Here is a 15584-nt window from a genome sequence, read left to right as displayed (position 1 = left end):
CTTGGCTCTTTAGCCAGAAACTGCTTTTTTATTATTGATGAATATTGAATTGAATGACCCCTTAAGGTATATTTAAAGGTATACCATACAGCAAACGGATTTGCTGAACCTATATTATACTGGGGAAAAAATCAGTTATAAATTATTTTGTCTTAGTTAAAAATAAGTTGTCCTCCAGTAAACTTTGATTAAATTTCCAATATCCACGTCCACGTGGAAAACCTATAAGAGTTATGTGAATGCCAATTAGATGATGATCCGATCGCATTCTGTCTCCTATTAAAAAGTTTTAAACCTTTGATGCAAGAGAGAAAGAGACAAGAAAGTAGTCAAGACGACTAGCTTGATTAAGTCTCCTCCATGTATATCTCACTAGGTTGGGGTTTTTTAGTCTCCAAATATCCACTATTTCTAATGTGTCCATAATATTTCTGATTTCCTTAAGGGCACGGTGATGATAGTTTGTAGAGTGATTAGCTTTAGGGTCCATTGAGGTACTTAACACTGTGTTATAGTCTCCTACCATAATGATTAGATCATCTGTTGCCTGTAAGTTCAATAAATTGGTATAAATGTTCTCGAAGAAATGTGGATCATCCTGATTTGGACCATATAAATTAATGAGCCAAATCTCTTTTTCGTTCACTTTCATATTCAAAAGGATCCACCTTCCTTGCGAATCATTCCTATTATTTGCACATTCAGATCGAAATGATTGTTAATTAATGTCATCACACCCTTTCCCCATTCCTTTTCCCACGCAACTTCATCTAAGGATGTAGAGTGAGTTTCCTGTAAACAGTATATGTTATATTCCTTTTCTTTTAGCCATGTAAAGACGGATCTTTTTTTATAAACTGCTAAACCATTACAATTATAACTGGCTATACTTATTTCACCCCTTACTGTAACTAGATACTATTCTCAGTCAAAATTGACCATAATTAGTGCTTGTAAAGTTACTGCCATCAGAGGTATTATGAAGGTCAAAACTAGAGCTTTCAAATGTCTGATAATTAGAATTCAAGAAATAGGTTCTAGCAATATTTGTTTTATTCCCTTGCCTGTTTGCCTGTGAGCCAATGCCACAGATGTTAGAAAATTGAGACAAGATATTATGTGTGTGGCAAATCTGAGTAGGTTGATGTGTATGATATTGGATGGGATATAGTGAGAGTGTGTACAATGTCTGTATAAGAGTAAGACTATAATCTGTGATGTCCAAATAAATAATAACTCTGCCAATTTGCATGGTTCAGTGTCTATGTGTGTAACATGTAGTGCGTATAGCCCTTGATATTCATGATGATAATTGTAATCCATATCGTATCACCATCATAGTTGCATCATAATTACCTTTAACATAATTGAAAAATATAGCCCAGCATTTCCATAGCAATTGACGTTTCACATGATCATGAAAGAGACCTTGCATTACTCTAGAGACGACTTCACTACAGTACAAATGTTTTCCATACAATATGTTATTATTCCCCAATGCCCCTATTCTGATATCTTCCCCTTGCTTGTTGTAAACATATATAAACGTGTAGACAAATACATTAAAAAGATAGACAAACAATAAACACATTAAATTATAAAACAGTTCTCAACAAGAGAGAGAAAGGGAGAGAAGAGCTGAGAAAAGAGAGAGAGAGAGGAGAGCGAGATCAGGTGTGTGTGTGTGTGTATAAGTCCGTATGTGTAAGCAAGCATGTAATTGAGTATGTGTGTGTTCATATCCACTTCATAATGTTCAGATAATTTTACAGTTCCCATATCTTCTATTTTTTTCTCGTAACCTGAAGTCCCTGTAGAATTTAGTACAGCCACGGTGTTATGGAGCTGTCTCGGAATAGCTGTCCATCTATAAAGAGTTGGTCCACAATGATAAAGGCACGCCTACCATCCTTCCTTTGTTGTCTTTGTACCGGATACAGTCTCTTACGACGTTCGTTTATCTCCCTTAGAAATTGGTCATTGAGACCGAATTTGGTCCCTTTAAACTCCCTTCCTCTGCTTTTGATCAGCTCCTTTTCTTTGGTAGTGTTCAAATTTTGCGATGATCGGTCGGGGACCCTTGGTCTTGTCGCTCCGAGCTCCAAGTCTGTGTATTCGGTGGAAAGCCACCTTGTTTACAGACTCTATAGGAAGTTTCAAGGTGGATTGCATGAATTCTCTGATCGCGCCCTCTGGATTATTGGATGCGTCCTCAGGAATCCCAGAAAAAAATAGATTTTCACGCATGTCTAGTAGCGACTCCATCACCCTGTTTTCCCTGAGTAGACAATCCATGTTGGAATCGTGGATTTTTACCTTGGCTGTGAGTGTCTTGTTTTTTCTCTTTTTTCTCTTTACACTCTGGCTGATCTCCAAACCCCCCCTTCAGCCCTGCTAAGTAAATCGTCCGTGTCTGTAGATGAATCTGTTTTTCTTTTTTTTGTCGGGTTAAAGTTATTTTGTGAGGTGGTCGGATCTTTCCACGAAGGAGTATGTTGTTCCTCCATAGCGTAAAGCTGTTGATACTCGTCGATTTCCCTCAGGATCTCCTGCAACCAGGTGTTTTACCAAAAGATAACAATGAGTCTTTCCCACGACGACGACAGGTGTCTGTAGTACAGCCAGCTAGCACTCACTGAACCCACGCAAAACAAAGGAACACAAACTGCTCAGTCCCAGCCGTAAAGGCTAACCGCGTCGTGGAATCCTTAGCAACAAAACGTTTGTTCGGATTAAAATTGATTTAATGAAAATGTTTTAATGTAAACAACAAACCGAGTGTAGACAGTACAATGTCCTGTTGCGCGTTCTGATGACGTTTTGACGCTGCATCACCACTTGGTATAGCAACTGTTCGGCATCTGACCGCCTAAACCAAATACTTTTAGACTTTTACTCAAGTAGTATTTTACTGGGTGGCTTTCACTTTTACCTTAATAGGAAAGGACTCAAGTATCTTTACTTTTACTCACATATGACAATTAGGTACTTTTTCAACCACTGCCTGCAATGCTTCCAATGTTAATTCCTGAACTCCCAAAAACCTTTCAGCAGCACGTACAATTCATCTTTACAATCGGTATCCTTCAACTGGTGAACGACGTTAGGAATCTCAACAGGCTGCGGGTCATCCACTACCATAGCTTCCTCAGCACCAATCGCTCTTTCAACTATTCCCTGCGCCACCCAGTAGGAGAACTACTGTACAGTCGTGGCCAAAAGTTTTGAGAATGACACAAATATAAATTTTCACAGTCTGCTGCCTCAGTTTGTATGATGGCAATTTGCATATACTCCAGAATGCTATGAAGAGTGATCAGATGAATTGCAATTAATTGCAGACTCTCTTTGCCATGCAAATTAACTGAATCCCCAAAAAACATTTTCACCGCATTTCAGCCCTGACACAAAAGGACCAGGTGACATGTCAGTGATTCTCTCGTTAACACAGGTGTGAGTGTTGACGAGGACAAGGCTGGAGATCACTCTGTCATGCTGATTGAGTTCGAATAACAGACTGGAAGCTTTAAAAGGAGGGTGGTGCTTGGAATCCTTGTTCTTCCTCTGTCAATCATGGTTACCTGCAAGGAAACATGTGCTGTCATCATTGCTTTGCACAAAAAGGGCATCACAGGCAAGGATATCGCTGCCAGTAAGATTGCACCTAAATCAACCATTTATCGGATCATAAGAACTTCAAGGAGAGCGGTTCAATTGTTGTGAAGAAGGCTTCAGGGCACCCAAGAAAGTCCAGCAAGCGCCAGGACCGTCTCCTAAAGTTGATTCAGCTGCGGGATCGGGGCACCACCAGTACAGAGCTTGCTCAGGAATGGCAGCAGGCAGGTGTGAGTGCATCTGCACGCACAGTGAGACAAAGACTTTTGGAGGATGGCCTGGTGTCAAGGGCAGCAAAGAAGCCACTTCTCTCCAGGAAAAACATCAGGGACAGACTGATATTGTGCAAATGGTACAGGGAATGGACTGCTGATGACTGGGGTAAAGTCATTTTCTCTGATGAATCCCCTTTCCGATTGTTTGGGGCATCCGGAAAAAGCTTGTCCAGAGAAGACAAGGTGAGCGCTACCATCAGTCCTGTGGCATGCCAACAGTAAAGCATCCTGAGACCATTCATGTGTGGGGTTGCTTCTCAGCCAAGGGATTAGCTCACTCACAATTGTGCCTAAGAACACAGCCATGAATAAAGAATGGTACCAACACATCCTCTGAGAGCAACTTCTCCCAACCATCCAGGAACAGTTTGGTGACGAACAATACCTTTTCCAGCATGATGGAGCACCTTGCCATAAGGCAAAAGAGATAACTAAGTGGCTCGGGGAACAAAACATCAATATTTTGGGTCTATGGCTAGGAAACTCCCCAGACCTTAATCCCATTGAGAACTTGTGGTCAAGCCACAAGAGGCGGGTGGACAAACAAAAACCCACACATTCTGACACACTCCAAGCATAGAATGGGCTGCCATCAGTCAGGATATGGCCGAGAAGTTAATTGACAGTATGCCAAGGCAGATTGCAAAAGTCTTAGAAAAAGAAGGGCCAAAACTGCAAATATTGACTCTTTGCATCAACTTCATGTAATTGTCAATAAAAGCCTTTGACACATATGAAATGCTTGTAATTATACTTCAGTATTCCATAGTAACATCTGACAAAAATATCTAAAGACACTGAAGCAGCAAACTTTGTGGAAATTAATATTTGTGTCATTCTCAAAACTTTTGGCCACGACTGTACAGTTTCTTGATGTGGATGTTCCCTGTTATAATAACAATTGATACACGCCATTGGTCAGTTCCGGTGTTATGAAACTGATGGACACAATTTGTTAAAAAAAACAAGTATTTATTTAACTAGGAACATAGCATACATAACAGGTTAGGATAATTAAAGTGGCAGGTTAGGATAATTCAAGTGGCAGGTTAGGAGAATTAGTGGCAGGTTAGGAGAATTAGTGGCAGGTTAGGTGAATTAGCTTGGCAGGTTAGGAGACTGAGGTTAAGGTTAGGAAAAGGGTGAGGGTTAGGGATTTGTTTACCATGCAGGTTTGGATAACTAACGTGGCGGTTAGGAGACTGAGATTAAGGTTTGGAAAAGGGTTATGGTTTAGCTACAATGCTAAATTTGTCAACAACTGTTGTCCCCAACGCAAAAGAAACGGCCACGGACCAATGGGGAGCATCAATTGGTGTAAACTAGATATCATGAAACACCCGATATCAGAGAACGCCCCTAATTGCGGTCTGCAATTACACCCTTCTCGGATCAAGGGGGCAGGCTTCCAGTCTATCAGCATGCTTTCCACTGTGCTCAGAGGGCATTTTCCGTACTGCAGTTCAGTTCATAGCGAAGTCAATAAAAAAAATGACAATTTGGTTATCAAGTTTGTAAATAAAACATCCTTTGAATTATTCAAGTAATTGCCTTAGTCTGATTTTTTCCCGTCACTCACAGCCAAAGTCATTAACTATTTTAGATTCATGATGTGAGGTGGGTGAGCTTATGCCACATTCAGATGTTGAAGGGAAAACACACCTCTTGACCTGCGTGTTTATAATGTAGGTTAAGGTGCAGCCTCGTCTCATAGACTAGATGTAACATAGTAAATATAAATCCGGGACTCTCAAAATAGTGTGATATGTAACCAGAAAAACTTACCTAAGACAGATGGTTACTTACTAAATGGAATTTTATTCAGCATGGAGGTGGAAATGCAAATTAATTACTTAAAAAACATACAATGTGATTTTCTGGATTTTTGTTTTAGATTCCGTCTCTTTGTTTTAGATTCAGTGTACCTATGATAAAAATTACAGACCTCTACATGCTTTGTAAGTAGGAAAACCTGCAAAATCAGCAGTGTATCAAATTCTTGTCCTCCCCACTGTTGGTGTTTTAATGTTGGTAATACTAATACAGAGATAACCACTGCTCTATCTAGGTGTTTTAATGTGGGTAATACTAATACAGAGATAACCATTGGACATGCATTTTCCATTATGTCATTGTGTTTACCATTTCAGAACCTTACATCTGTTTGAAGCATATACAGGGCATTATATAAGAGCCCGTGACTTTTTCCACATTTTGTTACGTTACAGCCTTATTCGAAAATTGATTAAATGCATTTTTCCCCTTGTCAATATAAACACAATAGCCCATAATGATAAACCGAAAACAGGTTTTTAGAAATTTTAGCAAATTTATACCTTATTTGGTAAGTATTCAGACCCTTTGCTCTGAGACGCCAAATTGAGCTCAAGTGCATCCGGTTTCCATTGATCATCCTTGAGATGTTTCTACAAGTTGACTGGAATCCACCTGTGGTAAATTCAAATGATTGGACATGTTTGGAAAAGGAACACACCTGTATATATAAGGTCCCACAGTTGACAGTGCATGTCAGAGCAAAAACCAAGCAATGAAATCAAAGAAATTGTCCGTCGAGCTTCGAGACAGGTTTGTGGCGAGGCACAGATCTGGAGAAGAGTACCAACACATTTCTCAAGTCTCTGTTGGCTGGGCTCCCCGCTTGTGACGTCAAACTCCTGCCCCACGTTGGGCGCAAACCTTTTAAAGGCTCCCGAGTGGCGCAGGGGTCTAAGGCACTGCATCTCAGTGCAAGAGGCATCACTACAGTCCCTGGTTCGAATCCAGGCTAAATCACATCCGACCGTGATTGGGAGTGCCATAGGGAAGCGCACAATTGGCCAAGCATCGTCCGGGTTTGGCCGTCATTGTAAATAAGAATTTCTTCTTAACTCTTAAATAAAGATTAAATAAAAAAGTGGGATGCATGCCAGCAAAGCCACTACACAACACATTACTAAACAATACATTAATTGCACTATAACGGTGAGAAAGGGTGCCCACAAACTGTTACATAAAGCTGACCGAGAAGCATAGTCCAAACAACTTACCACTGCTACACCTGGCTATCAGCGGAGCCTTGTCTGGCAACGAAACAGTTCATTCAGCCTCATTTAAAAAAAAAACATGGCTGACTTGCTTTAACAAATGTGGTTTCTACTTACAATTGATATGTACAAACTATGGCATAAGGGGACGACAAGCGGATAGGAGGCAAACCGTAATTTCGATTAAGACATTAATGAGCGAGCTAGGACGGACGTAGTCAATATAACTATTTGTTCACCACTTTTGAAATGCACAGCGACAAAATTCAGAACATGGGCCGTTCTTACAGTGTTCTCCCTGTGCGCCAAGTCAGAACCGTAGGATAAATTAAGGGGCATATAAGCAGACAATTAAAATTCTTACAATATTCAATGATTACATTTCTCTAAAACAGGTTATAGGCTACATGTGAACCACCAAGTCAGAACAGTAGGCAAAATTAAGAGGTGAAAATAGACCAAATTACAAAGGTGAGGCACATGGGCTACTAACATCTTACTACACAACATACACTTAGTATTACTTTCTTAGCTACAGTATACACATGTAGCATATACATATTACACACATATTACATCATTTATGCAGCAGCATACAACACATTTTTGGACTCACCTTGTTGTGCTGTTCTCACTTGAACAGGAAGGTGGCGCAGCAGTCCATCGTGGGCATATTTTGTCATCAAACTCTGGCGTTCTCTGGATTTATGGTGCTTTCAAGACAACTGGGAACTCGAAAAAAAAAGAGAAAAAAAGGAATCATGATGACGTCAGTGATCTTCAGGTCGTAGCTGTAGAAAGAGGCCCGAGTTCCCAATTTACAATTCCGAGTTGGATGAAAGTTCAAAACGTATTTTCTCAGTCGTAGCTTGTTTTTCCCTCGAGGTCCCAGTTGTCTTGAACTCACTCAAGTCAGATTTTGCAGTACCGAGTTAAGTTGTTTTGTGCGCGGCATAATTCAAGCTTCTTTGACAGCACGGCCAATGTTGAATGTTTACAATTTTAAACTAGGAAAAGAGCCCCTTAATCTTAGACTTGGGACCACACAGCCACTCCACTGAATAGCAGGCTAATGATTGCTTTGCAATGCTTGCAGTTAGCCACTGATTCCTTGACAAACCACTCATTGTTGAATTTGCAATTTCCAACTTGTTGGGTAATGTTTATGTCCAACGGCCGATGAGCACCGATACTTTATCTATAATTTCTCATTATTTCTCTTCATATGACAAAGATTAAAAAGGATTTGCCAGTAGATTGTCGACTTGATTCATGATGATGACTGCTAGCTCAGATTTTGAAAGTATGATGTTGACATGATCAGTCCAATCAAAGCGACTGTAGATATAACATGATTTGACGTTATTTTCTCTGTGGACAATGACCTTGAGCCTTCTTGGATGGGCACTTCTAATGTAACTCTATGGCAGCACCCAAGGGGCTTGAATTTTCAAGTTCTACCCTTAGACTTGGCAGTGATGTATTGTCCCCATGAATGACAGAACACTGAGCCAATCCCGGCACAACGCTCCTTATTTTCTGCTGGCTTGCCCCACCTCCACAGAAAGCACTGAGCTAGGCTGAAAGACCTGCATTTTGGAGCTGCCTTACTCAAGAAAACACAAAAGAGACCATGTCTGTATGCGGCTTTAATAACAACTCAATTACAGGGACAGAGAGAACTCCTGACTGTAGTCATACAAAAACACTCCAGGCACTCAGCCCATAAGAACCATTCATACTGTCAGATCTAATATGAAGAACTGAATACAACCATAAGAACCATTCATACTGTCAGATCTAATATGAAGAACTGAATACAACCACAAGAACCATTCATACTGTCAGATCTAATATGAAGAACTGAAAACTAAAGAGAAGAAGAGGTTGACCAGTACATATTCATGTAACTTTATTTTTCATTGGTAGATCAATAAAGTTTGCTTCAATGCAGTTATCCAAACACATTCATGATCAGTAACTAAAATAACTCATCTAGTTTTAAAGACAATTATTAAGCACATGTATTCATTTCATAAGCTGTGTATCATTAAATAAAGTTGTAAAAAAATCCCCCCCAAACTAATGGTGAAAAGTGATCATCACACCATCTCTATCTGATACATGTTAGGGGCGGAAGGTAGCCTAGTGGTTAGAGCGTTGGGCCAGTAACCAAAAGGTTGCTAGATCAAATCCCCGATCTGACAAGGTAAAAATCTGAACCCACTGTTCCTTGGCCACCATTGTAAATAAGAATTGGTTCTTAACTGACTTGCCTAGTTAAACAAAGGTTCAATAAAAAAAATTAAAAAGGGTATACTAGCTCCTTCCCACAGAATACTGCAGAGGGACAACCTGGTCTCAGAGCAAAACGTTTTATATTATACAAAAAACATCAGTGCCACTTCATTTAGTATGTTTGGACTATCACAGTAAATAAACTAAAATATAAACTAAACATGTTTAAAGTGTTGGTTTCATGAGCTGAAATAAAAAAATCCAGCAATGTTCCATATGCACAAAAAGCTAATGTCTCTCAAATCTTGTGCACAACTTTGTTTATATCCCTGTTAATGAGCATTTCAGCCTTTGTCAAGATAATCCATCCACCTGACAGGTGTGGCATATCAAGATGCTGATAAAACAGCATTATCATTACACAGGTGCACCTTGTGCTGGGGGACAATAAAAGGCCACACAACACAATGTCACATTTGTCTCAAGTTTAGGGAATGTGCAATTGTCATGATGAATCCAGGAATGTCCACCAGAGCTGTTGCCAGAGAACTCAATATTTATATCTCTACCATAAGACACCTCTAAAGTCCTTTTAGAGAATTTGGCAGTACATCCAACAGGTCTCACAACTGCAGATCACATGTAACCACAGGCAGCCCAGGACCTCTTCACCTGCAGGATTGTCTGGGAGGGGGCTGAGTAGTATTTCTGTCTGTAATAAAGACCTTTTCTGGGGAAAAACTCATGCTGAGTGGCTGGGCCTGGCTCCCAAGTGGGCCTATGCCCTCCAAAGTCCCACCCAAGCCTGAGCCCCTGCCCAGTCATGTGAAATCCATAGATTAGGGCCTCATTTATTTCAATTGACTGATATCCTTATACGAACTGTAAATCTTTGAAAATGTTGCGTTTAGATTGTTGTTCAGTATAATACGACTTGTAGGACATATCAGATGTTAAGAATTACAATTCATATGTTATGTTACGCATTGCTATTCATACAATATGTTACGAACTTGTAATATGTATGATATGTTACGAATTCCAATTTGTTGTTGCTAACGTTAGCTAGGTTAGGGGTGAGGGGTTTAAGGTAGAGTTAAATGGGTTTAGGGGAAAGGTTAGCTAACATGCTAAGTAGTTGCATGCTAAGCTAACATGCTAACATAGCTAAAAATTAGTAAGAAGTTGCAAAGTTGCTAATTAGCTAAATTGCTAAAGTCCTCCTTGATGAGATTCAAACACGCAGCCTTTGGCTAGACGTCTATAGTCTATACATTGGTGTGTTAAGTTGCTATGGTGAGAGAAACTCACCAAAAAGTCAGAGCAGACTCACCCAAAAGTCTCTCATGCCTGTGTTCTCTGATTAACTTTTTTTCTCCCCTGTGTGTGTTCTCTTATGACCTTTTAGCTGAGTTAATGTTTTGAAGCATTTTACACAGTCAGAGCAGAAGTAAGGCTTCTCTCCTGTGTGTATACGTTCATGTCTTTTTAAGTGGGAAAGTTGAGAGAAACTAGTTCCACAGTCAGAGCAGAAGTAAGGCTTCTCTCCTGTGTGTGTTCTCTGGTGAAGTTTTAGCTCAGTTGCTGTTTTAAAACATTTTCCACAGTCAGAGCAGGAGTATGCCTTCTCCCCTGTATGTATACGTTCATGTGATTTTAAGTTGGAAAGTTGAGAGAAACTAGTTCCACAGTCAGGGCAGAAGAAAGGCTTCTCTCCTGTGTGTGTTCTCTGATGAACTTTTAGGTCATTTGCTGTTTTGAAGCATTTTCCACAGTCAGAGCAGGAGTAAGGCTTCTCTCCTGTGTGTGTTCTCTGATGAACTTTTAGCTCATTTGCTGTTTTATAACATTTTCCACAGTCAGAGCAGGAGTAAGGCTTCTCTCCTGTGTGTATACGTTGGTGTGTTTTTAAGGTGCCCAGATGATAGAAACTCGCCCCACAGTCAGAGCAGACGTAAGGCTTCTCTCCTGTATGTATACGTTCATGTGATTTTAAGTAGGAAAGTCGAGAGAAACTAGTTCCACAGTCAGGGCAGAAGAAAGGCTTCTCTCCTGTGTGTGTTCTCTGATGAACTTTTAGCTGAGTTGATGTTTTGAAGCATTTTACACAGTCAGAGCAGAAGTAAGGCTTCTCTCCTGTGTGTATACGTTCATGTATTTTTAAGTGGGAAAGTTGAGAGAAACTAGTTCCACAGTCAGAGCAGAAGTAAGGCTTCTCTCCTGTGTGTGTTCTCTGGTGAAGTTTTAGCTCAATTGCTGTTTTAAAACATTTTCCACAGTCAGAGCAGGAGTATGCCTTCTCCCCTGTATGTATACGTTCATGTGATTTTAAGTAGGAAAGTTGAGAGAAACTAGTTCCACAGTCAGGGCAGAAGAAAGGCTTCTCTCCTGTGTGTGTTCTCTGATGAACTTTTAGCTCATTTGATGTTTTAAAACATTTTCCACATTCAGAGCAGAAGTAAGGCTTCTCTCCTGTATGTATACGTTCATGTGATTTTAAGTTGGAAAGTTTAGAGAACCTAGTTCCACAGTCAGGGCAGGAATAAGGCTTCTCTCCTGTGTGTGTTCTCTGGTGAACTTTTAGATCAGTTGACGTTGTGAAGCATTTTCCACAGTCAGAGCAGGAGTAAGGCTTCTCTCCTGTGTGTGTTCTCTGATGAACTTTTAGCTGAGTTGATGTTTTGAAGCATTTTACACAGTCAGAGCAGAAGTAAGGCTTCTCTCCTGTGTGTATACGTTCATGTGATTTTAAGTTGGAAAGTTTAGAGAACCTAGTTCCACAGTCAGGGCAAGAATAAGGCTTCTCTCCTGTGTGTGTTCTCTGATGAACTTTTAGCTGAGTTGATGTTTTGAAATATTTTACACAGTCAGAGCAGGAGTATGGCTTCTCCCCTGTATGTATACGTTCATGTGATTTTAAGTGGGCAAGTTGAGAGAAACTAGTTCCACAGTCAGGGCAGGAGTAAGGCTTCTCTCCTGTGTGTATTTTTAGGTGTATTTTTAGCTTTGATAGAAATGGGAAAATCTCTTCACAATGTGGGCAGTGATGAGACCTCTTAGCTCTCTGATCTTCCTGCTGTTGCACTCTGGATGTAGAGAATGTCTCAACATGGTATCCTGTGTAAACATCAGAAGAACCAGTCAGTTGGTGTGATATACATGTCAATCAAATGTATTTTATGAAGCCCTTTTTACATCAGTAGTTTTCACAAAGTGCTGAACAGAAACCCAGCCTAAAATCCCCAAAGAGCAAGCAATGCAGATGTAGAAGCACAGTGGCCAGAAAAAACTCGCTAGAAAGCAGGAACCTAGGAAGAAACCTAGAGAGGAACCAGGCTCAGAGCGGTGACCATTCCTCTTCTGGCCATCCCGGGTGACAGGTAGCCTAGTGGTTAGAGCAACCGAAAGGTTGCAAGATCGAATACCCGATTAGACAATGTAAAAATCTGTCGTTCTGCCCCTGAACAAGGCAGTTAACCCACTGTTCCTAGGCCGTCATTGAAAATAAGAATTTGTTCTTAAACTGACTTGCCTAGTTAACCTGTTTGGGCGCATGTCCAAACGCTAGCGGGACACCTATGACAACATCCGGTGAAATTGCAGAGCGCGAAATTCAAAATACAAAAATCGTAATATTAAACATTCATGAAAATACAAGTGTCTTACATCATTTAAAAGCTTCTTGTTAATCCAACTGCGTTGTCAGATTTCAAAAAGGCTTTACGGAGAAAGCATACCATGCGATTATCTGAGGACAGCGACCCACGTCAAAATACTTTTTAAACCAGCACAGGCATCACAAAATCACAGACAGCAATTAAATAAATCACTTACCTATGAAGATCTTCCTCTGTTTGCAATCCCAAGGGTCCAAGCTACACAACGAATGGTACTTTGTTCGATAAAGTCCTTCATTATATCCCAAAAATGTCAGTTTAGATGGCGCGTTTGATTCAGTAATTCACTCATTCAACATACAAACGAATCCAAAAAGTTACCGGTAAAGTTCATCCAAACGATGTTTCTAATTAATCCTCAGGTATTCTAATATCTAAATAAACAATAATATTTAAGACGGAGAATAGTGTGTTCAATAGCGAAAATAAATAACGAAGAACGCACTGTCGTTGATGCGCGCAACATGACTACTTTTCTAATGGGGGACACCTTGGAAAAACTACAAATACCTGAAACCCATTCTAAAGACTGTTGACATCTAGTGGAAGCCATAGGAAATGCAATCTGGGTCCTATCTATTTGTATATCCCATTGGCAAGCATTGAAAAAACCTGTGACCTCAAAAAATTTAAATTCTGGATGGATTTTCTTCGATGTTTTCGCCTGACATATCAGTTCTGTTATACTCACATACATTATTTTAACAGTTTTAGAAACTCCAGAGTGTTTTCTATCCAATGCTATCAAGTATATGCATATCCTAGCCTCTGGGCAGTTTACAGGCAGATCATTTTGGGCACGTCAGTCATCTGAAATTCAGGACAATAACCAGTATGCTAAGGAAGTTAAATAAAGGTAATTAAAAAATATATATATATACAAATACATACACTACCATTAGTGGTGAAATAAATGAATGAATTCAAAAGATTGGGGTCACTTACAAATGTCCTTGTTTTTGAAAGAAAAGCAATTTTTTTGTCCATTCAAATAATGTCAAATTGATCAGAAATACAGTGTAGACATTGTTAATGTTGTAAATGACTATTGTAGCTGGAAACGGCTGAAGATAGTAATTTACAACATTAACAATGTCTACACTGTATTAATGATCAATTTGATGTTATTTTAATGGAGAAAAAAAAGTACTTTTCTTTCAAAAACAAGGACATTTCTAAGTGACCCAAAATATTATATGGCATCACAATACCCCATAATGACATCGCAATACCCCATAATGACAAGGGCAAAAACAGGTTTCTAGAAATAACTGAAATATTACATTTACGTAAGTATTCAGACCCTTTACACAATAGTTAGTTGAAGCACCTTTGAGTCTTGTTGGGTATGGAGCTGCAAGCTTGAAACACTTGTATTTGGGAAGTTTCTCCCATTCTTCTCTGCAGATCCTCTCAAGCTCTGCCAGGTTGGATGGGGAGCGTCTCTGAAAAGCTATTTTCAGGTCTCTCCAGAGATGTTTGATCGGGTTCAAGTCCGGGCTCGGGCTGGGCCACTCAATGACATTCAGAGACTTGTACCGAAGCCACTCCCACGTTGTCTTGGCTGTGTGCTTAGGGTCATTGTCCTGTTGGAAGGTGAACCTTCACCCCAGTCTGAGGTCCGGAGCTCTCTCAAGTAGGTTTTCATCAAGGATCTTTCTATACTTTGCTACGTTCATCTGTCCCTTGATCCTGACAAGTCACCCAGTCCCTGCTGCTGAAAAACATCCCCACAGCATGACGCTGTCACCACCATGCTTCACCGTAGGGATGGTGCCAGGTTTGCTCCAGACATGACGCTTGGCATTCAGGCCAAAGAGTTCAATCTTGGTTTCATCAGACCAGAGAATCTTGTTTCTCATGGTCAGAGTCCTTTAGGTGCCTTTTGGCAAACTCCAAGCGGACTGTCATGTGCCTTTTACTGAGGAGTGGCTTCCGTCTGGGCACTCTACAATAAAGGCATGATGAGTGGAGTGCTGCAGAGATAGTTGTCCTTCTGGAAGATTCTTTCATCTCCATAAAGGAACTCTGGAGCTCTGTCAGAGTGACCATCGGGTTCTTGGCCACCTCCCTGACCAAGGCCCTTCTCCCCCGATTGCTCAGTTTGGCTGGGCGGCCAGCTCTTCCATTGAAGAATTATGGAGGCCTCTGTGTTCTTGGGGACGTTTAATGCTGCAGAAATGTTTTGGTACCGGTCCCCAGTTCTGTGCCGACACAATCCTGTCATGGAGCTCTACGGACAAATCCTTCCACCTCATGACTTGGTTTTTACTCTGACATGAACTGTCAACTGTGGGACCTTACATAGACAGGTGTGTGCCTGTCCAAATCATATCCAATCAATTGATTTTACCACAGGTGGACTCCAATCAAGTTGTAGAAACATCTCAAGGATTATCTCACAGCAAAGGGTCTGAAAACGTACGTAAATAAGCAATTCTTATATATTTTTTTTTACATTTGCAAGAATTTCTAAAAACCTGTTTTGGCTTTGTCATTATGGGGTATTGTGTGTAGATTGACGAGGAAAAACATGTAATCAATTTTAAAATAAGGCTGTAACGTACCAAAATGGGAAAAATGGGAAGGGGTCTGACAGTGCCCACGGAAAGTATTCAGAACCCTTGACTTTTTCCACATTTTGTTTTTTTACAGCCTTATTCTAAAATTAAATAAAAAAATATCTTCAGCAATCTACACACAATACCCCATAATGACAAAGCGAAAACAAGTTT

At 40.2% G+C, this 15584-nt stretch overlaps 1 protein-coding gene across 1 annotated transcript; it reads right to left on the bottom strand.

The window, feature by feature from the left end:
• Positions 1 to 10330: 10330 nt before the first annotated feature.
• On the bottom strand, positions 10331 to 11567 carry LOC120033679 (gastrula zinc finger protein XlCGF17.1-like; the record flags this gene model as incomplete). Its single annotated transcript, XM_038980112.1, has 2 exons — positions 10331 to 11074; positions 11327 to 11567. Coding segments are annotated over 2 exons (780 nt in total), but the record flags the coding sequence as incomplete, so codon positions are not given.
• Between the last annotated feature and the right edge of the window lie 4017 nt (positions 11568 to 15584).

Source organism: Salvelinus namaycush, chromosome 40, assembly GCF_016432855.1.
Source record: "Salvelinus namaycush isolate Seneca chromosome 40, SaNama_1.0, whole genome shotgun sequence".
Taxonomy (NCBI): Eukaryota; Metazoa; Chordata; class Actinopteri; order Salmoniformes; family Salmonidae; genus Salvelinus; species Salvelinus namaycush.
Note: the sequence above shows the minus strand (reverse complement) of the source record. Positions and strands in the feature narration are given on the sequence as shown.